At 42.2% G+C, this 26,642-nt stretch overlaps 1 protein-coding gene across 3 annotated transcripts in view; it reads right to left on the bottom strand.

Annotated features, from left to right (window-relative positions):
* fnbp1l (formin binding protein 1-like) overlaps positions 1-26,642 on the bottom strand; it is a 40,678-nt gene that overhangs the window by 4,291 nt on the left and 9,745 nt on the right. Inside the window, exons 2-17 of one of the 3 annotated variants that reach the window (XM_046392656.1) lie at positions 14,181-14,296; positions 13,171-13,221; positions 12,289-12,436; positions 10,839-10,901; positions 9,703-9,807; positions 8,743-8,871; positions 7,682-7,828; positions 7,302-7,538; positions 5,989-6,168; positions 4,640-4,654; positions 4,064-4,173; positions 3,670-3,802; positions 3,348-3,442; positions 2,832-3,007; positions 2,588-2,625; positions 1-2,330 (exon numbers count right to left, since the gene is read on the bottom strand). In XM_046392656.1, coding sequence (XP_046248612.1) covers positions 2,190-2,330; positions 2,588-2,625; positions 2,832-3,007; positions 3,348-3,442; positions 3,670-3,802; positions 4,064-4,173; positions 4,640-4,654; positions 5,989-6,168; positions 7,302-7,538; positions 7,682-7,828; positions 8,743-8,871; positions 9,703-9,807; positions 10,839-10,901; positions 12,289-12,436; positions 13,171-13,221; positions 14,181-14,296 — 1,884 coding nt within the window. In that variant the 3' untranslated portion in view covers positions 1-2,189. The remainder of the gene's footprint in view (positions 2,331-2,587; positions 2,626-2,831; positions 3,008-3,347; positions 3,443-3,669; positions 3,803-4,063; positions 4,174-4,639; positions 4,655-5,988; positions 6,169-7,301; positions 7,539-7,681; positions 7,829-8,742; positions 8,872-9,702; positions 9,808-10,838; positions 10,902-12,288; positions 12,437-13,170; positions 13,222-14,180; positions 14,297-26,642) is intronic. The other 2 variants (XM_046392655.1, XM_046392654.1) reach the window with 2 other exon arrangements.

Here is a 26,642-nt window from a genome sequence, read left to right as displayed (position 1 = left end):
TCACATAGAGGAGAGAGCCAGTTACTAAAATATACACAAGACACACATACACAAATATGACTGATGTTGAGAAGGAGGTTTGTGTTTCAGAAGAACAAAACTGTTCACAGGGAGAAACTGTGTTAAGTTTTAAAGGAGAAGACTTCAGGTTTTCTGTCAGGTTGACGACAATTCAATCATTTCAAATGAAAAAAGGTAGAAGGTATCGGCTGTTTCTGTCTGTCATTAGACTTTGACGTTTGAGGATGTCTGAATGCAACCTAAGACCTATTTCACACCAGCATAAAAAGCCCCAGAATTACTTGCAAAGTAAATGAATTTATTCACATTCAACTCAAACATTCAACTGGACTTGACAGACAGAACAATTTTGGATGAAGGCAGTTAGCCAGCAGTTTAATATCGGACTCAGTGTGCGACTCTAAAGCCTTTACACCCATCAAAATTTGTCATTTTCAACAGGCGTAAACCAGTCTTTCTAAGACTTTCTAAGAACCTGCAGAAACCCTGGTCGGATTAATGAAGACTTGAGGTCTTCGTAAAGATCCAACATCCAACAATTGTCAACATTTTTCACTCTAGACTGAATAACAGCCTGAGCAACATTTCAATCTCTATAAGTCTGAAACAAAAGGTGAATTAGCCTTCCTTCTGTCCAGGACAACAACAGCTCAGCAAGTTTTAAATGGATGGAGACTGAACTGCAGTGTTCAGTCTGGACTCTGCTGTGAAACAGCAGCAGGTTCATGTTCTTTCGTTACATTTGGCAGCCTCTCCTTAAAACACATTTTACCAATAGCTGCTGACAACATGATAACGCTAACAAATGAATGGCAGCAACGCTTTCCTGTTAGCGGTTCTCAGCGTGCAGTCACTCTGTGTATTTGGCTGCCATGATTCTGCACTCTTGTTCTTACTGAAAGGTGTTGGCTAGAAAAGAAAAACCCTTCAAACAGTGGACAACACCTGCCGCCGAGGATCAAACCATCACGGATGTCGGTGAAACATCAGACACATGATCTGTCAATGAGAATTTGATGAATTGCCGGACCAAAACCATTTCCACACTGCATTTTGTCACTTTCCAAACTTATCCTGAACTTCGTCTCCTAACTTTCTTTCAGATTTTAGAATTAAAGATTGCACCTGGCGATATATTTTCTTCTTGTCAACAAGCCAAAACCAACAATGAATAGATCCTACTCACAAGAATGATCAAAGTGTGATGTCTTTTTCTCCTCTGAGCTGATGTCAGAAACACTCGCTACAGAACCGGTTCCCAGACGGGGACTCCGGACTCCCGAACAAATGCAGGACTACAGTTTCAGGAACCAACAGGCTCAGAGAGCTTCAGGTTGTCTGACAGATTGTTGGTTTTGGTCTTTTCAAGGGATTTGTTGACTTTGAAAAGTCCAGAATATGTCACCTTTGTCCTTTAAAATGTCCAGTTCTGCTCTGGAAGGACATCACCTGAAAGACTAAACTCCAGTGTGAAAACAGTCTCTACAATCCACCTCCAGTGTGATGGCACGGGTGACACAGAGAAACTAATACTCTCACACACACACACACACACACACACACACACACACACACACACACACACACACACACCAAACAGAACTTAAAACGAATGAAATCAGAACACCTTCAATTTATGTCGACAATTGAAACCAAGGAGCTTTAAAAGCAGTTTTCAACGTCGCCAGTTTTTTAAAAAGAGGAACATCAAAATAATTAAAGGAACAAGTAAAAATAAAAATAAAATGTTTCTAATATATTACATTAAACAATCTTAAACACTTTGATCGATAAAGAAGTAATGCAGCCTCGACTTCGGGCTCAAAACAGCAGTGGAGACATCTTTGACACAGAGAAACACGTCATACAAAACAAACACACCTTCAAACGGGTTGTTCCTATTTGTCTTTGTGTCCCGACACTCACCTCTGACACACCAGTCCCACATATATGACAGGAGGACGGGGACAAATGATGACAGAGTGAGAGGAATAATTAGGAAACAGGAGGACGAGAACAGAGAGACAGGATGGAAATCAGGACAGGAAGACAGATGAATGTCCATGTGGGTGTTTAGATGTTGTCTTTTTTTTCTTTTGCAGTGTTACTGTGAGGGACAGAAAGCAGCGATGGACAGGATGACACACGGATGAGAGGACAACGTAGCCTCAGATGTAGGTGACAGCACCTTTGCTGTTTTTCTCCAGGGTGATGTCTACGTAGGAGGTGGGGACGTAGCCCTCCTCTCCGCTCTGCTTCCTCGCCCTCGTCCAGCCGTCGCCTTTGTCCTCCTCGATGATGTACAACACCTGCAATGGAAAAGACAAGCTTCTTAAGATTCTTCTATTGTTTTAGTAAACATGACTTTTGTTGGAGAGTACGTTCAGAGGCAGATCAATACACATTTGGTGCTCTAGTGAGTATTTACAGCAGCAGGACGGTGTGTGTGTGTGTGTGTTTGTGTGTGTGTGTGTGTGTGTGTGTGTATGTGAGAGAGAGAGAGAGATTGAGTCAAAATAAACTACAGCGTGCGAGTTCATCATAGTGATGAAGAAATCAGTACTACCTCGTCTTCTGCCATCACCAGTGTCCCCTCGTTCTGACCTAAGAGCCAAACAAACAACAAATTAAAGTTTTCATGTTCACATGTTGTTTCACTTATTCCTCAAACTAGATTTTCCCCTCGGGTATAAATAAAGGAATTCTGATTCTGATTCTGATGCTGTTAAACCTGTCGGTGGACACTCTGAAGGTCGACAGTAATGACTTTTAAGCTCCCTTTAAAGCTCGGACAGACCGTTTGTCCTCACCATCAAAGGAGTAGAGCGCTTTGCAGTGTCCAATGACAGGCAGCGGGTCGTCGTCGTCGAATTCGTCGTCGAACTCGTGCGGATCGGGGTTGGAGTTTCCGGGCTGTGGCGGGGCGGAGCGGTGGTGAGGTTTGTGATGCTCCTGACTGGTGTCATCTGTGTAACTGCCCTCAGGACTGATGGGATGGAGTTTTGAGTTTGCATGATTTAAATACATCACTGCTGCATGTTAACAAACAGCAAAAGACTGAAGAGAGAGTAAATTATTCCCCTGGAAAAATGGGAATCAGCACGCAGAAGCCTGGTTCGACTGAATTTAATCCTGATTCAGGCGCAACTCTGGATTTTACTTCTTAATAATTATATATATATATATATCTTATCATTACCCTGGTAATATATATTACATATAGATATATTACATTAAAGAATATTTAAGAAAAAACATTGTAGGGAAAAATAAATCAGGGTTACAGAGTAAAGAGTATCCTCATCTTTACTCGTTGGTTGGTTTACCTCTCTCTGCCTTGAGGAGTGTGATGGTGGTTGTCGGCGCTGTGTCTCCTGTCTCCTCTGGAGCTCTGCTTTCCCTCCACCTCAGATAACCAAGTCTGTTGACAAAGAGAGGAGACTTGACACCTGCAGCTGCCATCCAGTTTTTCTGTATGTAGTTGACCAGTAGATGGGGCCAGAGGCTCTAGAAGAGCTAAAATAATTCTCCCACGCAGAGGAACACTTGTTAGTGTTCTTTTCATCCCCAACCTTCCACCTCATTCTTGGGTTTTACACTCAGGTGTTTACAGGCTCTTTCTGAACTGAAATCTTCCCTCATGCTCACCTCATTTTTGTGGATTTCAGAGCGCAGCTTCTCCATGTTACATATGGTTTCTGATATTTTAGGCTGTAGACTGCTGGGGTCTCCCATCTGCGGGTTCTTCTCATACACGTCCTTCATCTTGTTCAGGGCATCTCTGAAAGACACAAACAAGTACGAGTTTATGGGATGGACTTGTAGGTCACGAGAGCGAGCAAACACGTCGCGTTACAGCTTCTCCATGGTCGTTTTTCCGCCACAGTTTTGTGAGTGAAGAGTGAGTGTCATCTCCGCGGCATCAGATGACTTAATCGTCTTGCTGGAAAAGTGAAAAACTAAATGCTTTCTGTGTAGGCATGATGTGAGGCTTACTGTCCTTGACTTTTCTGAATGAGTGATGTGGACTTGCCCACCCTACCTTTGATCCATCTCTTTCTGGAGCTCTTTGTTGAGTTCGTCGATCCTCTGCTGCAGCCTCTTCCTCCTCTGTTCAGGGGGTAAGTGGCTGAAGTCCTCCAGAGATGGGGCCTTGTGGTTAAAAACAAACATATATTTAAACTGCATACCAACTCAGAATAAGGTCATTTGTGTGGAAGAGCGATCCCTCAAAAACACGGGATAAAGATTTGTGTATGCCTGTTAAACTGCTGATTAAGGCACTGACTTGTTAACAAACTTTCCACAGAACGAAACTTGTTAAATAAGAAGCCCAAATCAGCATGTAGATGTTACATTCAAATTGAAATAAAAGAATAGATAATAGATAATAACTGAATGAGTAAAATGGATTAAAAATGAAAACTCTGTTTGTGTTTGGGCGCTTCAGTTGGTAAAAGAGCTGTTGGGAAATCTATCTTGACTAGGAGTTAACTTTACTATCACTATTGGGATTGTAAACTGGACAATAGGGGACATCCTACACGGTGAAGATACGAGCAACTAGACTGCTGGGTCTCTTTTGGTCTTCTCTACACACACAAACACACACACTTACCGTCCTGACTGACCACTGACGCATTAACCGTTAAAAAGAGACAAACAACATGAGATGCTGGTTAGTTGTCAGTAAGTCAAGGAGCCACCAGCAGGCCAGCCGGTCAGCATTAAAAACCAGTCAGATTGCTGCGTGTTCCCAGTGTGTCAGCAGGCTTTTTTTTGTTAAAATACAATTATGTGTTTTTTTCTGCTGATTACCCTAAGCAATGAAAATATTCCTGCAGGAATAACAAGGAAAAAAAAAAACACTTTGGGGCTGAGTGAACCGTAGAAGTTGAAAATGTTTTCTGCCATAATTCTATTAAATGATAATTTCTAAACACTGCTGATAATGAATGTACCCTGTGGAGCTTCTGACGAGTCTTTACAAGTGGATCCCATTTTTGTTTCTCCTGCACATGAGCTTCATGAGCCATGAAATCTACAATCCTGCTACAAGAGCACCAGTGAACTGCAGGAGGAACATGAATAAAATGATGATCAAAACAGCTGTTCATTAATTTTCTGTGGATTGACTAATTGATTAATGGGTGCAGCGCTATTTAAACTACCGTACACAAATCCGTAATGCATCCAACATGTTAGACCTGAACAGCACACGCGATACATTTTGGTGCAAACCTCCACAGCACACAACACACTGACTTCCTGCAAATCTCCCTGTCTGGAATGTATTTCTGAATCAGATGATGGCCCACAAGCAGCCGGTTTTGTATCAGCAGTCGAACAGACGCCCAGTAGGTTCGTCCACCTGTTCTTCTGCAGGCCACCTGACACATTAAACCACACTGAAAAGCAGCCAATCGCAGATGGTCCTGACAGAAACGATGGGAGGAAAAAGCCAATCAAATGTTGACTTGGCACTGAAGCGTGTGTTATTTACAAATTTGTGTTCCACTGACAGAAAGCAGAAAGCTTTGCTTCAGAGCATAATGACAGTGTTAACACACACCCCACTGCAACCAGAAAGCCAAAAATCCTCCAAATCCCTCACACAGACACACACACCATCAATCATCTTCCATCTCATTGATTGGAGCAGAAATCTGTCATAAATAAAAGAGGAGAGAAAAGAAAGAAAGAGAAACAAACAGACAAAAACAGAAAAGAGAAGAAATGAGTGAGAAAAACAGAACAACTGGGTGTCTGCAAGTTTTATAAAGTTAAGAGTGAAGTTACACTTTGAAAATATAAATCAAATCAGAGAAAACAGCTCACGATAAAACCGGATTTAACTAAATTCTGTATAGTTTTCTACTGTTTTTCCAGACACCCTGTTGAAGAAATTTAAAAACCAAAATCACTTCAACTTAATCAAACACACTACAGCACGACTTCCTGTCTCACCCCTCTCCTCAGGCCCCTCAGATTCTGGGGGATTCTGGGTACTGTAGTCTTTATCTCAGACAGATAGTGGCTCACAAGGTCAGAGCTGAACCGGGACGGAGGAAAAATGTGGGAAGTGGGCCGGGGACGGGAGGAGGAGGAGGAGGAGGAGGGAGGGGGAGGAGGAGAGGAGGTAGGGGACTGGTGTGGAGTCGGGAGAGAGGACAAAGGCAAAAATCAGGAAGACACCTTCTTTGGATTTATGCTCGATTTTGAAAAGTATTTCACGTTTGATGGTGGTTTTCGTCGTTATAAACACAATTGCTTAGAATGAGTGAGCGAATCTGACATGAACGTAGTGTTTTCAGAATAAGTTTAGTTTGTCATGTGGCATCTTGCTGCATTTCTTCTTTTCTCTGTGATCTTCTCATGGGTATGAAGTGGCCGGGGCTTCACTGGGGAAAAGTGATGCCACAGACTTCCATGTACCAATCAGGATTTAGTCATTTGGGTCACAATCTGAAGACAGTTGGATATTTGTGAAGAAAATCTGATCCCGTCACTAACACGTAGCTCTGATAAAGCAGCTTAACTGAGTTTTTGAGGGTTCAAATTTTAATAGATGTTTACATAAACCAAAAAAAGAAAGAAAACTGCTACTTGTATATAACATTCATATTTAATGTCACAGAGGCCAAGTTTTCAGGGGTTTTAAATTCAAACTTGGGACACACCTATGAAAATCTTGGGCACCGTGTGTGAAACTAATCCATATACACACACCCTGATCCTTCCCAGAAATGCCTGATACGTTTACAAAAACCAACAGGAGAGGGTTAACGATTAGCCAACATGGTCCCGGTGGAGCGGGCCAAGGTTCAAGGAGCGTACTGGAGAAAGAAATCTCAGAGTTGTCACAAACACTGGAATGGGGACAAAAACTAGAACTAAGGCGCAAAGAAAGTAATAAGACTTTAAATTTATCTGCAGAAAGTGCCTGCCGTAGAGCAAAATGGAGAAGGTTGTGTGACTAACAAAGCTGCAGGCTGGGGGATTTTCTGCGGCATATCTGAGAAGTGACTACCAGTAAAATGAATAAACACTCAGTCCTTGTTTAATTACATTTAGATTAAATAAATGGTAAAACTCAGAAGGCATGTTCTGTGACTACTTAAATCTGCAGTGTATTATGAAGAGCTCTCATGAGCTCTTCCATTCAGACCTTTTCCCCTCCATTCTAACAAGAACATTATGAATATACTGATGAATATCATCCAAGGTTTCCCCTGCTTATAAGGCTTAAGCGCAGCAGTACTACAACAAGGATCCCTCACTGCTTGTACCTTTGGTTTCTTCCCAAACAGCCACAGCTTGTTCTTGGTCCTGCTCATAGGGTGTTTCGGGTCTGGCCGTGGCCCCGGAGCCCCGTCTCTATCCCTGTCCCCTTTAGGCGTGTTGCTGATGGTCCCGTCTGAACCCGTCCTGCTCAGATTCTGACTGTAGTCCTCGAAGGGGAAGTCGCCTGGTGGGTCGAAGCCAGACTTAAATGACTCCACAACAATTGCCGAATCCTGGAAAGAAGGGACATTAAAAACAGATGGACAGATGAGTGATGGGAGACCAAAAAAGTCTTCTATCATCCTATGCTAAGTATCAGCTTATTTCTTCAGGACAGCTTTCTTAGAGTGCATCTGACCTCCAGTCCACTACATACCCTTCGCTCATCGACAGCTTTGGCAGCAGAAACCATTCCCTCTAGACATTTGGAGACAATGGGAATGACTCTCCGTTCTGCCTCAGCAAAACTCCGATACGTCTCTCCAAGCTTCACTGTCCGACGTTCGTCCATGCCCTGTAGATTCTGCCATATGGAGAGGAGGAAACGGAATAAACACGAGGAATAGGCCAGATGGTGCGGTGCTCGAAACGACACTTCAACAAGCCTCTCGGCAGTAAACAACCTGTCAGAGTTTGCATTTCCTTTGCCTGGGCAGCAATGACACCCACTCAATACATTAGTGATGGTTTACATGTGACGCACCGCCAAGTTAAACATTTAAAGGGCCACTTACGCAGGGCACAACACTTTCTCTAAACAGGACAACAGTTTTAGTTGGAGAAATGAAGTAAGCAACCACCAGCTACTGACAGGCCAACTTGAAACATTCAGACTTCTCCCCTCTGGGAGGCGCTACTCAGCACCATGCACCTAGACGAGCAGGACCGGACCAGGACAGGAACAGTTTCTTTACACAGGCCACCAGTCTGATGAACAGTTTAAACCAGCACATCATCACAGTGTCAGTAACAACCTCCATTAATTATCTGCTCCTTAAGTCCTTAATTCTTTGCTGGAGCTTTATGTTATCATTTGTATTTATTTTATTCAAAATGACAGAAACAAAATGACTCTTGGTTCAGCTTTGTTTTCCCCGTTTTTAGCCGTATGTCTGTTTCTTTCCTCCTGTAAATTGTTCCTGAGACTGTGTGTAACTTTTAGAGCATCAAAGGTGGTGTAAAATTTCTATTACTCTAAAACTGATTCTGAAAATCAGAGAAACAGAAGGTAAAGGTTTTCGTGGTGCTTGTGCTTTTTGGATACCTAAGACTATCAGCAACAATCCATTTTGTTTCTTAGCCTCACAGTAAAAATTTGAAAAGGCATTTATGTTAAATCATTCTTTAACCAATATGATCAACCAGGAACTCAAAGTCAGTGTCTGTTAAGACCATAAACTCAATAAACGTGAGTCTGCAGTACGACGTGTGCGTCACCTTGAAGATGTGTGGTATGGCGTTGTTGAAGTGTTTCCACTGCTCTGCGTTGAAGTTCTGTAGCTGGGCAGCATACTCGTTCTTACTCTCATCAGCCATGTGAGTCCTCAGGTAGAACTGGGCCTTGGCCTGAGCAATTTGGTCCAAACATTAGAACCACAATCCTGTCGTTCTCGTCACTCCAACACAACCACACAACATAACTGCTCCTATATAGCAAGAGTACCTGGACCCATTTAGAACCTTGAACAAAATAAACTGCTTCTGCATGCCAAAGTTAAGAAAACACATGCTGTGTTTTCCCTTTAAAGAATGGAGAGTCGTGTTTTAATTGGAGTCACAACAGCACAAACCACACAATACACACAATGCTGCTGATTTCTACTGCTCTGAACAGTATTAACAAAGTAAGATCTTACAAACCTAAAACTGTTCGCTTTAACAAAAACATTTCAGTTATATTTCCTGTTGTTTCCAGAGCTGTTCTGTTAAAAACTACTATTACATAGACAGTACCTCATCTAAAAACACAGCACACTGGGATGGGAAGGTTTTTCTGTCTTCAACCTTTGACTTAATCCACATAGTCTAATTATACAGTAAGTGTGGGGGCAAAAAGGAGCCACTATATAATTCTAAAGACATCAATTATACACTGCTAACTTTAAGCAAAACAAAAAAGTAGGTATGATGAATGTGGTTATCCTGTTATTGAACTGTGTTAAATGTGGAATTTAATGTCAAAAGAGAAAACAACTGTGCTTATTTTCGGCAAAGTTAAAATTTTAGCTGTGACTCATCCCATAATATACTGTCAACTTTAGTCATCTCCCAACGGAAAGCAAACATGCTGCAACTGTCAATGATAATAAAATAAGAAGAAAAAGAAGCTGGGGATGGTTCATCACAGTGGCTTACAAATGATTTACAGTAAGTGTGTTGCCGGTGGGCTCATCCTACCTTCTCCACCTCTGATTTGGTGGCGTTGATGTCATTGTCTAACCGTTCGAAGGTAATCTGGGCTTTCTCTGCTTCTCTGCACTCTCTCTCAAACTTCTTTTTACTCTGAAAAGGAAAAAGAAGAAAAGAAAGAAGACAAAATGTTAGACATGAAGAACATGCTCATTCATTTCCTGTCATTTTCAAAAAAGTTCTCAGTATATAAAACTCAAGAAAATATGTGAATGAGAGCCAACGAGGGAGATGAATCAGACGGAGGGAGATAGTTCACTTCCTGCCAGCCCATCTGGGTCACATTAGCAGTGAAGGAAACACAGTGAATAGCTGAGACATTACAGTCCAGTCACTAAGTAGTCACTATCAAAGTCACGCAGACCACACTGAAACACTCTCCATCAGATGTGCTGGAGTGAAGAGGTAACACAACTAACAGGCTACAGGCCAAAAACTGCAACAGGATGTGCATTTATTTGGAAATGTAACAAGCGGTGATTAGCTCTTCAGTTCTTATGGAACTGTGATGGTTAATAATACGCCTTCTAATGAGCAGATTGTTATGATATAATTCAGCAAATGAAATGACCTCAGAAGTGACCAAATGGAATCTCTCTCTCTCTCTCCCCGTCCCTCTGGAGCCTCTCTGAGCCAAACATTACTTTGTCAAGGGCCAAATGTGGCACATGGTTCTTTTCTTTAGACTGATTTGGGAGGGGCTGGTCCATGTGTGTGTGGTGTGTGTGTGTTTCCTGGTCCCGGACCCTGTCCCCATGGACTGGGAAGTTTGCCAGAAGAAGAAAAGGACACTGCTGTCTTCTGAGAGTCAGAAACAAACAATCTGATATACTTTCTATTAATCTGGAGAGCAAAGAGGAGACTGCAACACTAATTCAAGAAGCAGAAAAGTCATACTTGTCTCTAAATTACAGCATGTGTGGAGTCAGGGGGAAAATGTGGATCCCCATTTGTCTTGCAGTTACCTTTGTTAGCATTTCTTGCATTCCTCATGGAAACAAGTATGAGACGACTGCAGCTGGCTGTCGCTAACGGAGAATATTTACACTAAACACTTCATTTTATTCTCTCCATCCCTCCTCCTCCTCCTCCCCTTCTTCCTCCCTCCCTCCATATACACTTACGTTGTCCATCTGTTTCCAGCAATGATCCAAATACTGCTGAGCCTTCCTGCCCTCCTGTAAGTGCTGCTCTCACACACACACAAACACACACACACACACACACACACACAAAAGAGACATTCATACATAAACAAACATACAAAAACACAAATACATAATTTTGGTTAGAAATGCACATACACAAAGTGAGTGGACACATTTCATACTATATGTTATTTTTTTTAAACATAATTTGAGAAAACAATCCCGGCTGTATCAACATCATCAGGTTTTCTGTTGTCATGGAGACCTGTTGACATGCACTGAGGACGACCACATCATGTGGTTACACGTCCAGAAAAGGCCAGCAGTTGGCCTTCAGTTGAAATTGTTTTTTGTTAAACTACTAGTTTCCAAAATGAAGAATGAAATTTGGTGCTGAAGTTTTCAGACCAACACTGAGGAGAAAAATGAGACAGTTAAAATTTCCCTCCATGACAACCGGGCAAACTCTGTCTGTTGATAAAGGCCGTGTGAAGTGGTTAAAAAAGTAAGTAAAAAAAAAGTAAGTAAACCTTGCGTTTCCCGCGTCAAGAATGAATGTTTACACTAAGAAAATTAGATTTTTTTTTTATGCTTGGTTTGAAACAGTACCTTAGCAGTACCTCTTACTAACTAAAGAAGGCGGGTTCATATACCTTCATATGTAAGATGATGTATTTAAGAAATTTGTATGTTATATTAAATAAAACTCAAAGACTGCACTTGGAGATTTCCTGTCATGGTTAAGATCCTAAGTCTGATCCTTCAGAGAGATGCGAGACACAGTTCAGATGACTCCGCTATACAACTATTTAATGGAATTAGTTTCTTTACGTCTCAACAAGCAAGGCTCAGTGATAAAAACAAAGGAACAAACTGACAATCTTAAAACAAATATTAGCAAGTCTCCAGTCAGCTCACAGTATGAATCAACTCTTATCACTGCCAGGCAGCAAAACCTTTCACGTCAGCATCAGCATGTAGCTTGCAGCCTGTGATACTGCTGCTGAACTCCCATTAATATGACGATCATAAACACTGAAACTGAGAACAACAGCCTGTGCACTGGGCCTTATAATGTGTCACAGAGAATTTATCTGGGTATTTGATGCTGTGCAGCATAAAACAAGCAGAGGGCGCAGTTCTTCCAAAGCACACGCATGTCAGTGCTGATAGCATCGGCAGATGGTGGCAGAGGTAAAAGACAGATGGTTAACATCACATCCAACATATTTATCCTTCTGAGGAAAGCCAAACAGAAAACAAATGCAAAGGAGACGACACAGAGGAAACTGAGGGCAAAGAGCAACATCCGTTATTCAGCCGGAAACGGGTTTTCCCACAAACATGGTCTCAATTATCAAAACTGAAAAACCTTGTTCATTAAAATGCAAAGAAGAGCGAAGTCTGAACTCATCCCTGTACTCACATGTTTCCTCTCAGCTTTGAGGTCTTGGCTGTACCTCATCAGCTCTCCGTACACCTTATGGGCCATCTCCTCCGCCACCACCTCCCTCTGACCAGCATAGTCGTTGAGTTCATTCAGTATGGAGTAGAAGGACAGGCATGACGTGAACCTGCACATCAGACACGCAATAAATATCTGAAGACTGCACGCAAGATGGCTCCTGTCTGGTCTCATCCCAGATGTTTATGTTTAAACAGGACTAAACAATACACTAATATCCAAGTGTAACATCCGGTTTAATTGTGTGTATGATGTGTTACATCATTGCATGAATCTCTTGCATCTTTCACTAACTACACCGAGTGAAAATCTTCCAATTTAATATGTTGCGTTGCTAACATGACTTTGTGGAGAAATTTCACAGCACTAACTGTGAAAAAAAGATTCAACATCAAAGAGAACATTTTGGTCAATTTTGGTCAACAATTTGGTCTCTGCGGCCTATGAAGTATTGTTACCATGTTGTTTAATATGTGCCACACTTATCAAAATCTGTAGTCAGAAAACACCGCTTTCGTGGTGAAATCACCTGAGGTGAAAGTGTGTGTCAACAGTCTCATGACACATCTGTTACAGTCAAAGTAATGACAGGTGATTGGGTTATGTATATTAGATGCACATCAAGTAATACTCCTCTTTGCACTTGCTCAGTGCACTGCTGTCACGTGACCAATTCAACTGTTTGGTAAATCTGCAGATTTGTACAGTCAGGCATTTGCATCATCAGAAGCACAAAAATAAATTTCCAGTAGGTCTTTTTCACTCTTACAGCATGCAGACATTCAAGAATTAAAGAAAAGCATAAACTAGACAAACTAAAAGAAATCCTCTCAGCTTCCTCACCTTGGCTCCTCATCTTTAGAGCGTTTTGGACAGTATTTCTTCACCAAGCTCCTGATGGGGAAGAGAGCAGACATGGAGGTTAACTAGAATTACTGCCTTGCATGTCTGTCTGTCCATGTACACATAATACTGAGTATGCAGTGAAGACTTTTTAGGTATTCAAGGTATTTCGTAAAAGGTAGAAGTGCAGTTCTTGGCAAAATGGATGAATACTGTGTGACATTTTAAGCCAGGCAGAGAGACAGGTACACAGAAGGGAGACAGGCAGTCATACAACTGCATGTACACATACATACATACACACACACACACACACACACACACACACTTACAATCCCACACTAAAAGAGAGAGGATCTTAGTATTTGATTCAAAGATTTAAATATCAAAGTCTCTGCCTGACTGCTGCCTCTGGCTCTGACAATACAGACTCCAGTACAGCAGCGAGTTAATGATTAAACAAGCAAGCACAGGAACGCGTGTGTGTGATGTGCACACAGCAACACACACACACACACACGTGGTTCCATCTTTGATCATTCTTCACACCTGCAGCAGAAGTGCGTGTGTGTGTGTGTGTGTTGTGTTTTCTGGGGGGATTTCCCCTCTTTGAAATCATACACCAACAACCACCGGGACTCTAGTGGTTTTTAAATGAGGATTACATCTGCAGATGAACAGACTACAGGACATAAGCTCGATCACGGCCCGCCACGACACACGTGTGGAACTACTGAAAGAAATCATGATGCGGGCTTGTTAGTTTTAAAGCTGAGTCACTCAGTGAATGGCTTTGTTTTGCTGACTGAAACTGTACTAAAAATCAGCACAAATGTCAGATCAGGGAGACTTGATGGAGACCTCCATGCTGTTTGTTCTCCTGTTTTTGTAGGAGTAAGACAAAGAGACAAAAACAGGATGGGTGTCGCCCATAGCTGTACTGTAAAAGCCTTGATCTGCATACCTGCCCACGTGTGTGTGTGTGTGTGTGTGTGTGTGTGTGTGTATACCGTAGCTGCTTGGCGTAGTTCTGCTCGATGTCCAGCCTCTCCTTGACAAACTTTGCGTAGCGCTCAAGAAAGTCGATCCCCCACTGAGTGTGTTTGTCCAGATTATCAAACTGGTCCTGAGGATGAAAGAAGAAAAAACATGGAGGGAGGAGGAGAAAAGAAAAGAGAGCAAATGAATTAAGATTAGCACCTCTAAACAACAAACACACGATAAAATTCATCTTTGCACACAGTTGAAAAGATATGAAAATGAATGAATACAAAGTAAACTGGAGGCGCTTTGATCGTCTCTTTAACTTTCAGACGTGTGGAGTTAAAACTCAGGGTTACATGACTCAGCAGTCTGTCTGCCTGAATACAAATCTGTTCTTATTTACATAAATAAAGTACACATGTCCTACCAGTGACACAGCAGTAGGAGTCGGTCAGGAGCCAACATTATCATCGATATGTAGATGAGGGTTTCCAGGATGTTTCCTTTCATTACACTTCATGATCACTTAATTCTTATTTCAGATATTAATCTTATTCTGGTAGTAACATGAAGACATTCTGTGATCCCATCTCAGTGTAGTGAATGTGTGACGTCAACAAGACATCTCTGCCTTGTTTCTCCACCACTTTGTGTTTGTGTGTGTCAGATGTCTGTTTGTACTGACAATAAATATCTCCACCTTCTTCCCACCGTGTGTGTGTGTGTTCGTTCACACACACACACACACACACACAGCATGCCTGCATGTACATCTGTATCTTGCCTGTATCTGGCAAGTTTCTCCTTGTGTCCTGATATCAACTGAAACCAGTATTTTTTGGAAACGTTAAATGAATGCTGCAAAATATACCAAAACTTGGGATCCCCAAAAACCAACAGACTGAACATCACAGCGTTGTCCTCACAAGCACAGAAACATGAATTTCATCGGGACAGAAGAGATTTCCTTTTAAAAGCATTTATTCCCCCAGGGCAGGTTCAACAAACACAAATGCTTTTTTCGGCAGCACTCAGACACATGCACACCTGGAACTGGTCCAGCACGAACACCATCTTATCTGTTGCCTCCTGTGGTGGTTTCGGCTCACTTAAGTGCTTTATTGAAGGGCAGCACAGAGGCGGCAGTAAGGCAGGGGGCATCTGGTCCTGCTTCTACTCCTTCACCCTGAATTCTCCCGCCAGACCAGAGATTAAATCTGCATCTTTCCAATCACAAACTGATCGTTTAGCCGCTGCTGCCCACCAAGAGACAACAAAACTTACAGAAACAAATCAGGAATTAACATAAAATGGCAGAAAATAAGCTCCACTCCTGATAATCCATGGAGCTTCTGAAAACAAAATAAAGTGCTGAGACACACACACGGCGAAACACACACACTGTTGCACGGTAAATCAACACCTCAACTGCTTTGAAGCACAGAAAGGTCTCAGTTAACACAGGACAATGTAAAGGTGGAGAGCAGCCAGTAACGTACCATTCCCAACCCGCCGACGATGAAATCATGATATTCATTCATTTTGCTGTCCTTGCTACCACCACTGTGTGCATGTCAACACAAGCCAAGGCCTGGACAGGGGCAAATAAGGGTCACCAAGAGAAATACGACACGGCTGACCTCCTTGTTTGGTAAGTTATTGTTTTCTTAAAATACAAAGACAGCAGGAAGACTTTCATACAGCAAGGCTGAGCAGCACCGTGTTTAAAGAGCACTTCTACAGCAACACAACCCGCATGAATGAGTGAGCAGCAGCTGGACATGGCTGGAACTGGCTAACATGAGCACCACGTCGGGTCAAGTAAATGAACTGAAACAAATTTGTAACTCAGTTTGATTATCACGCCAGTATTTTCCTGTGTTTGTGCAACCATAAGTGATTCACTGAGGCCTGTAACTCGGGTCATATTTCCACTGTGATCTGGGGAAAAAAATTTGAGTGATTCACAAACAGAAAACAGCCACCCATCAAAGAACAGGCTGGATCAATGGAACCACTGAGACAAACAAAAGGACCCCAGCATGTGAAAACAAAACACTGACCGGGTGAAACACGGACTGGCAGCACAAATGGCATTCACTCGGTTCTCCGAGGCCTCGTGCCAGTTTTCATCAGCGAGAAAGAAGCTGAGAAAAGATCTCAGTGGTGCAAACAAGTGCCACGTGTCTAGCTGCCAATTTCAAGCATATTTTGTAGTTTCAACGCAAAGTTTTAGCTGAAAAAGATGTAGCCAAGATGTGACAGATAGGAACAAAGACAAGCAGCTGCTCTGCACGATGTTACACAGAAACATATCAAGATGGCTGTTTTCGTTCTCTCATTATCATGTGCATCCCGCCAGTCTGTTACCATTGGGTAAATACCTACCAGACCGTCTGTTACCAGCCTGGTCTGCCAACATGCCTGTCCACCTCCTTTAAACCAGCGTGTCTGTCTGTGGTTGCGTCAGCCTGTGTGACGGTCTCTATGAATAAGTAATGGAGTATGAGCTCATCCTGTAGTTTGTGGCAAGCTGAGCGCAGACTGCCTCACTGGGGAAATGACAACATCTTTGGGCTCCGGCTCGCAGGAAAAATAGTAGGAGGATGAAAATAATGAGGATGGCTTAAGCATGAATCTGGTAACCCACGCTTCTGCAGCACCTGCACTGTCTCAGGTCCTCTCAGAGAGCCCACCACCTTCCTGCTATATCATGAAGCAAGCCATCTATCTATCTCCTATTGCTGTGTTAGTGAGCCATGAGCACAACTGTGGTCTATATTTGATTAAAAATTGGTTTCTTTCTTAACAAATCACGTAGTCTTGGTCCTAAATGTAAGTTTCAGCACAGTAGAATAAGGCTTGTGCCTTGTTCGCTGACCACAAAACACAGACAAATACAGTATGAACTTAAAGGAAACAATTGTTGAATACAGCCACAGCAGTTGGTACCGCACAGTTTTCTAGAAAGATTAGAAAGGAACGGCACAATATGAACAAATACCTAAGCACAAAAATAACAAACCTCAGATCAGCTGAGCTCTGGAAGTAAAGGAAAGGTGAGGCAGTGTCCATGTTATCAAAGGCAACATCAGAACATCCAGTTACATAATCACAGGAAGTGACGCTTTCGCAAACAAAACAATAACACCAGACCCTCATCACAGCACATTAGAGTGGATGTACAAAGTGTACTGTACTCGACAGGACAAGCAGTAATTACACTACACACTGAAATAATATTTATTCCGTAAAACAAATTCTCCAACAAAGTTAACAAGAATTACTGCCTCGTGGTTGTGTGCCTCCGCGCACCAGTCAGGCTGCAGTTTTCATCCATGTCTGTCCAGACTCAAAACATCTGCAGAGACTGACAGAGAGCTTCATCACATCATCTGAAGCTCGGTATCATCAAGACTGCTGAGCTTGTCCTTCACCACGATGCTTCAAATACGGATGTTGTTGCAAAAGCTACTAACTCACACACAACCACGAATGACAATAGTATATATAAAAAAAGTTAACAGAAACAGAAATACATTTTTATTGATATGTTACCATAATGCAGCATTCTACAGTTTTATGTCAGACCAGCTGGAGAGGGACACCTATCTATATAATCTATACTGATGCCTTCTCAGGTGAGCAAATACTGATGTTGGTTAACATAAAAAAGAAATTCTCTCAGGCCCCCAGAACAACTCTAATCATTTATGTTGTGAGTTTGTGTAAAAAAGAGAAGGGCACCCAAAATGCTGTCTAGTTTGTCTCAATGACAATAACACCATTTGATCTTAATGGCGGCACATGCCAGATTGGACACATGCCACTGCGACTGGTGACATTTGTTTCCTTTCCAGATTCAAACCCAAAAATGGGTCACAGGTCTGCTTCTGCTGGGTTTCTCACCAACAAACCCGCTGGCCTGCTTTAATGAGCCTCGATCTCAGGGTGAGAGAATAAACCAGTCATTTAGCTTCCAGACGAGGGGCGCTGAAGGCGCCCAGCGGAGACACAGTTTTCTGTACACTGATAACCAATCAGGTGGCTAGACAGCCCCAGCCCAGCCAATCGGAGACCCAGACAGTCTGTGTGCATTCCAAGAGAGAAGGGTTAATTAGCATTGAAAATGCTGCTAGGACAAAAGACTAATTACTGAGGCATTCCAGAGCAGAAGTGCACGCATGCACACAGAGAGATTCACCCACAAACGGCAGAGTCTGGGTGGGAAATGTCAACTTGTCTGAAACACTGGCATCACTCTGAAGACCCCCAGGCTCTCTCTGCACTGTGTGTGTGAGTGAGACTGTGTGTGTGTGTGAGTGAGACTGTGTGTGTGTGTTTATGCTATCAAACTGTGTGCATCTTCCTCAAAGAAAAACAGAAAAAAAAGGTCTCTTCCAAGAATGTGATGGGGGAGGACTTGTGTGTGTTTGCATGTGTATGCATGAGCGTGTGTGTGTGTGTGTGTGCTGAAGACTGAGGAAGGAGTGTGAGGGAGGAGAAGTGCGGCATTTGGAGAGGGATTTTTGGAGAGGGGAGGCAAGAAAAACAGGAAGAAAGCAGGACGAACACTGGACAGCAGAACAGGCCTGCATCTGCGAGCGATAAACATGATTTTGGTCTCCGTCTGCATATCAGCAATAAAATTCCTGGATTAAATAGCAATTAAGTATTACAAATAAATTTTCAGATCATGCTAGTTGATTATTATGTGTTAGCACTACTGGTATACATCAGTATTTTGAGTGTTTTGATAGGCCTTCGTCTTTAACGAGCCTCCTCATGCAGCTCACCTGCTGAAAACATCCATAATGCGAGCCTGTATCGTGATATGTACTGTTATCTGGATATGAAATAACCTATACCGGGATAAGAAATTGTGGTCACGGCCCTGTACAAGACATTACAAACCCTTCATAAAAAATAGCATGTATTTGTAAAGAGGACCATTCAAAAATACAGAGTAGTAGTCTCAGCCATCTAGACTCCAGTAAACAAAGCTTTTGTTCCTTTTGCGTAAAACAATTCTTGGAAAATCACGTACTAAATTGTTAATGGCTACTGTTTGTTTTTAATTTGTCCAGCCATGCAGATACACGAGAAATCAAAGTTCTCCTCACTGATTCGCAACACAAAACACAAAACAATGGCCCAACAGAATCGGACTAGGACATAAAAGATACAGCAAAAACAGTAAGGGCGAAAACAATCATCTCACAGGAATTATATATGTTGACATTCACTCTTTTAAGCCCAACAAACGTTTATGCCTCTTATATATACTGCACTCTCTTTGTTTGCCATTCAAAAAGTCGACCTGCAGCTATTTGAACTGTAAGCAGTGGCCAAGATCTGAGCACACACAGTTTACACCTGTGGATATTACAGACAGACACACACACACACACACACACACACACACATACACACTTTGCTTTTTCCTTGCTGAGAGCATCTGGATTTGAATAGTCTTGGATTTGTTGCTAAAAGGTTGTTGTCCTGAAATGTCTCCAATTGCCATCTATGGGCAAAACAGACAGGAGCACTGGCACACTGTTGACTTCACCCCCCTCGCTGCTCTGCAGGCAGGAGGAACAGCCAGCAGCCAGCTGCTCCACTGAAGGGTTTAGCATTAAGATTACTGCCGCTTTTCCCGATGCCCAAAATTAGAAGAAGAAGAAGAAGAAAGAAGAACAAACTTTATTTGGCAGTATATTTTTTTACATACACTCAATTTTTTCTCTGCATTTAACCCATCCCTGGTGGAACACACATGCAGCACAGCACACTACGTGCAGGGAACACACACACAGGAGCAGTGGGTTGCCATGTCAGGCGCCCAGGGAGCAGTTAGGGGTTAGGTGCCTTGCTCAAGGGTACAGCAGCTGTTGCTAAGGGAGGTGGGGGAGTGATGATTATTCACTCCCCTCAACACCCAAATTTTTCCTGCTTGTTTGGGGAATCGAACCTCCGGTCACAAGCCCCCGCAGCTGCTGGCCTGGAGGTTGGAGTTAGTACACTTAGCTCCAGTATAAACTGTATTTCTTTAGCACTGATGCTGCATCGTTACACAGTTATACCAGCTTGTCTTCATGAAGCACAAACACGTATTCACTTTTCTTTGCTTTTGCTCGGCTAATACTGCTGTTAACGTCACTAGCTACAACCACTTGGATAGCTATTTAGGCAGAATGCATTCTGGGACATGTCGTTTTGGACACCATACTGTAGTTATAATATACTGGTTAAACAAGATGAGGTGCCAGGCCGAATCCGAGTTTGACACGTGCCTTTGAGGTTTGATAAATACCTTGGTTCTTCTAACCTAAACTGAAACCTCAGCACCCTGGGCTTAGCGGCCATCGGTGATTCTCACTCCAGATGTTATGTGGTGAGTTCGGAATAGAAACCACATACATTTCTATTTGCTGAAAGGCTTTTGGATTTGAGCCGTTTCACGACACTGTGATCAGTGCTCCTACTGTCCAGGCAGTTTTCTAAAAACCTGCACATATTCAAACGTCTTGCTTTTGTTGTGCTGTGTTGCACCTGCGATCAAGGCACAGATCGATGAATTTTCTTGTAGCTCTGTTAAATGTTGGTCTCAAAAGCCTCTGAAGTGCTGATAGTCTGTTTTACAGCTGTTAAATGTTACTGATTGGCACTCAACCTAACTTTTGGTAATTGAATTGCTTGAGTGTTATGATCACTTTTAAACTAACTGTTTACTCTGTTTTATCTACGGCATGTAAACACACACACACACACACTCCTCTATTACTATTTGTTCTGCCTTGCAGGATCTACTTTGCTTTTCTCTCTTTCTTTCCCCTGCAGAAATAGAAACTACTGCAGCACTAGAGATATGTGATTCATAGCTGTTCAAATTATGGTGGTTCTAGTGGATTATGAATCAAGACAGTGAGTGTCAGGGATCACAGTCAGCTCTGAGTCAGTAAGATGCTTCACTCCTGCAGTTGCTATGACTCCATCTTTGGCTGCATTCACGCTGATCATTAAAACTTAAGTCGTACTTCCTTTGGTTATGTGGACTCAAACGGCTTTCTGTGAGTTGTTTCAGCTATTGTCAAATCAGGTGATACATTCATTTACATCTGTTCAGCTCTGTTGAGGAGAATAAATGGGTGTTTCTTCCTCTTATGTAATAGCTGGAGCTTGCGTTTCCCAGTCTGTGTATTGTTTACTGTTGAGCTGCATGATTACCTCAAATAGAGAACACTGATTTACACCTCGCTAGCAGATGTGCAGATGTTACAAAGGAAAACTACTCATCTGTTTCAGATCACAATGATAGAAAGTCATCAACGCAAGGTGAAACAACCGGCTCAAGACTGAGAATCTTGTATTACTCTAATGTCTCTTGACAGACTCTGAAATGGATGGACCCATTAAACTCTTTGTCCATTTGCCCAGGAAGCCATTTAACAGGAACCTGTGTTAGCCGTGTGCCAGCAAACACAACTCAGGGGAAAACATCAAAACACATCAACTCTTTCGGAAAAGCCCAAAAGGAATGCAAGAAGGAAAAAACATGCCAACTGCTAATAAATACCTAAAACACAGACGTTTCAGCTCAGAAAATGACTGGCAACTGGAAAGCTGTAACAGATGTGTGGCTGAAAATGTCAATGACGGTCAACTCCGTGTTTTCCCTTTCATAACTGGACTGAAACAGAGATGGCAAACATGACGGCAGAAAAGGAGGTTGTGGAGCTGATTATTCAATCAGTTTCTTAGCTGATTAAAAGAAATCTGACGAATTCTTTTATAGAACAGTAAACGATTAATAGCTTGAAAGTGTTTATGAAGCAAAAAAGGCCGAGCGTTCTCTGGTTTTAGTTGAGGATTTGCTGCTTTTTTTCTATATCGGAATATCTTTGGATTTCAGTCTGACAGTCAAACAGACGAACCAAGACGTTGTCATTGCAATATAACATTTTAAAAACCTAAACATGTATTGAGAATGAAAAATAAATCAGAGGCAACTCTATGCTAAGGTTGTGGCTTTCGCTTTCAGAGATTCATACAAAATAAACCTAAAAAATATTTGCTGTGTTTACCAGTTTCTGGGATGGTTCACCCTTTTTCCTTAACTGTCATACAGATCTGTTTCAATAAAAAATTTCTGGCTGTGGGGCAGTTCTCCCAAGCTTGTGAGATCTCTTTGACCGAACACAGACAAGATGCACCAGGAGGCGTCACTGTCAGAGTCTGAGACGGGTCAGTCAAACATTAACCTGAGCTGTTGCACTAAATAACAGCGACACTGGGCCTGATAGCTCTACAAGTCAGTCAGTGCTGTCTTGTGGCTCTGCTGTACGTATATTAACTAAACACCTGCATGTCTGTGGCCACACACACATAAAGATGGTACAGTAAAACCAAAGCTTTTTCACTTTTCTGTGGTGGTTTCTTCCCTCTAACAACCGAGCGATAAATCAGCGAGAGACACTTTAACCAGTCAGAATTTAGTCAATGCATAACAAGCTTTTTGCTGACTGGCTGGAAAGAATGACACCTGATTATCAAAAAGGGAAGAGAAGTGGGGGAGTGGCGAGAAGGACACACAGTGCAAGTGTGTGTGTGTGTGTCATGTGTTGATAATAAACATGGATGACACCGACTCCGTGATCTGACCTCTTTTATCACAGTAAACCCTCTGTTGCAGCGGTTTGCCATGCACGAACACCACGTCTGTCTCTTTTGTTTTCCTATGAACACACAATGAAGAATGCTGAATATTTAGGCCAATGTGCTTCATCGTGTTTTAATGCCTGCTAATGACCTTTTGCTTTGACCACAATCCACCTCTTGTCCTTTACCCATAACACTTCAACTAATGAGTAAAATTAGTAAGAGAAACAAGTAAATTTTCCTGGATTTCTAGCATTGCTTTGCAGTGTTAGACTTACAGTCACATTTATTTCCCTGACATGATGTGGGCATGTTGCTGAGCCTCTAAAAGACAGGACATGTGCCAAGGACAACACAACATAACATGAAACTGATTCTGTGTCATAGTAACAGCTGAAGGACAACTGTTGATCTGGAAACACAAAAATCTTGGCTTAGATGAAAGAAAAATGATGAGATAAGATTCTACTTTTTATTTTCATTGTTTTGCATTTTTGATACAAGTCACATATTTGCTGACAATTTAATGCTGCATTTTCAAAAGTGGTAGAATACAGTGAAAGCTGCCTGCAAAAGTGACATTCACATGCCATAAAATTTGCATTTACATTTGCAATTGCTCAATAGGGAACAGCTTCCTCACTGGTCCACCAACCTCTGTCTATTGGTGTGTTCTGTTAGTCTGCATCATAGGCCAAGAAATTCAAGTAAGCATGCACCAGCATGAAATTCAACAAGACGGAGGATCATGTAGCTTTGCCTGAAATGAATTAAGAATCACCTCTTCACATTTGTTCCAGTGAAGATTAATTGAGAAGAGCAGACATCGCCTGCAATGCACCGGTCCCATGAGGCAATATTTAACCGTGCTAAGGACATTATGGCCTTTAGTCAGGGTAACTGTGCATGACAATCATGTTAAGTCTTTAAAGGATTTGCAGACTGCATAAGTAAGTGGTTAGGCAATGTCAGTCCACTGACACCGATTCCCAAAACAGAAGGATTGACTCCTGGCCATTCCCAATATATTTACTACTGTCTGTGGAAATCACACACACACACACACCTGGGCACTCCTGTGTGTGGCTAGCTAGTCAGGTTTCATAGCAACCTGATCCCCTCTATTGTCTTGCTCTCCTGCTGCTTCACAAACACACCCTGACAGACTGGTTCAGGGAGAGAGACAGACAGGAAGAGAGACAGCTGACTGAGTATCTGTTTAGATTCACACACAGTACGATCATGCCAGAGAAAGTCGTTTTCAACACTTAACCATATTATCAACGCATGCTTGCTAAATGACTGTTTTAACCTAACATGTCTTTTTTATGTGAGCTGAAATGAGCTGAGATTAGTGTTTTCAGAGGAGACAAACAACACAGACACAAATGTATAGTCCTCAACCTGTCCATTAAATGTATCTGAACCCGGCGGCAAAAGTCTCAACCTGGAAAATAACATAAAATCCGGACATCAAGATATAATTCATAATTAATCTGACACAATATTAATCATTTTCAAAGCAAAAATATCATAAATTGTCTGGTGAGAGCAGGTCCTCTACAGAGTCTTCCATGTCACGCCAGTTTGTCCAGAACAAACCAGAAACTGTCTCAGCCACCACACAGGAGGGTGAGGGGAAAAAATTTAAATGCTTCTTTTATTTGCTAGTTACAATTTAAACGCAGCGTAAAATCCAATCTCAAACATGAATTGTTCACGTGACTGGAAACATCGTCACTGAGCGTCTCACATGACGGTGGTTATCCAAGCAAATGAAAAAAAGCCATAAAAAGCTGAGTACTCCCACACACTTTTCTCTGCTGTATTTGTAAATGTCAGACAGTGACTTTGCTCAGGATCCATTAGCTTGTCTCAGCCTCAGTCTGACCCTTTTCGTCTCAACCCCGAGACACACACAGGGACCAGGATGGCTCTGAGGTCAACCCTCTGACACTGAAGGTATAACGGATTTCCTGGGTCACCATCTGATCTAAAGGGGCTGGACAGAGGGAAACCTGTTCTTTTGGACAGAAACTGTGAGAGCTCCTTATGTAGAATAACCTTTTCACAAAACGATGTGATGAAGTGTGATTTTGTTTTATTACAGAGGTCTACTAACGACTGACATTTCTCCAGCGTGTAGAGATTGAGACATTATTGCAAAACTTCAAACAAATAACAACTCAATCCATGAGCAACAAGGCTTTGTGATGCCAGTGTCTGCATCCATTTAAGCCAACATAAATAATCACAATTTATTCTACAGGATGAACAGTCTCTAATCACAAGTTTAAAACATAAATCTGATTTCCATAAATTTAACCTGAACATCCTACTGCATTTAGAGACGAGCACATTTCGTAATCTGCTGTCATTCATATCAGCAACACGACTGACAGCATGGCGGCGATGTGCCTCGTGACTTAAGAAAAGTGTAGCAAATTCAGGTATTTTTTAGTTCTAAACTGGTTATCAGAAGTCAAGCCTCATCATGTGTTGGGTGTGGAGCTGAATGGCTACACAAAGACACATTTGTACACACACACACACAGCTAATTTAATCACAGTCAGTTTCAGCGGCTGGCCACAATATTAACCACAGTGTTTCCTGTGCGTCTGTCCAATATGAAAGAACAGGATGTGATGGATACTGTATCTGTTCAACAATCCACTGAGCTGTGTCATCAGACCACATGTGCGAGGCTGGCTCCATATACATACACACACACACACACACACACACACACACCAACATCTCATTCATCTGAGAAAAAAAGCCACAGGATCGTTGATTTATCTTGCCGCTGACTCAAGCGCTCTAATCATAGTCAGGGTTTTGCACGAGGCCCCCAGCTGATGAGTGTTCGCGTTGAGCCCGACACCTTCTCGTCACAACGTTCATACTGGTTAGTGCGGCTGACTGTAGGCTATGATACTTCTGGTTTGGCTGCTGACTGCTGGTGCTATTTTAAGCCAATGATCACATCACATCAGTTTCAGTTCATTCAGTGCTGACAATCAAAAATCAAAAAGATATAAAAACTATGCTGACAGTCTAACAAGTGTGAGGTAAAACTCCACATGCAAATAAGCACATTTTCATTTAAAAATGTAAAGTGACCTTTGGAACAAACCATACCACTGCCTTAGCGCCCGAGCCAGGCTATCATATGCAGGTTATCTGTCCACTAAGTATGAATCTGCAGCCAGCAGCCGGTTAGCATAGCTTAGCAAAAATAGGAAACACAAGGAAATGACTCTGTACAAAGATCGAAGTATTAAATTACAAACTGTGCAGATTAAACAAAATGGTTATGAAATGTTAATTAGGGTGCTTTAGAGGTGCTGGCAGCTCCTTGTGTTAATTGTGAAAAATCCCTCCATCCCGTTATCACGTGCCTCAGCTAGGTCAAAGGTCAGTGGAACATTTCTTACAATGTTCCTTTATATCCAGCAGGAATTCCATTTACATAGCTCACATTAACCCAAAAGCTGCCCGCATTAAGCAGAAACATCTCCTCAGATACGTCTTCACCACTGTATAAATGAGCATGTAAATTCGTAGAAATGCCCTTTACTTCATGTAGGGAGTGACTGAGCACGACTGCTGACAGAGAACTTCTCCATGGTCAGCGAGCACGTCTTCTTGTTCCCTGTTGTGCCCATGTTTAACGGCAGAGAACACGTACTGGCCAGCGTTGTGAAAGTGTAGCATATGAATTAACCATTAACTCCATATCTTACATAACTAGGTTGTTAATTCATTTGTGTCTTGAAAACAACACTGTTGTACTATAGCTTCCATCCATCCAGCGATGATAGCAACA

This window comes from Scatophagus argus, chromosome 6, assembly GCF_020382885.2.
Source record: "Scatophagus argus isolate fScaArg1 chromosome 6, fScaArg1.pri, whole genome shotgun sequence".
NCBI lineage: Eukaryota > Metazoa > Chordata > Actinopteri > Scatophagidae > Scatophagus > Scatophagus argus.
This window is presented reverse-complemented; position numbering and strand designations above follow the sequence as displayed.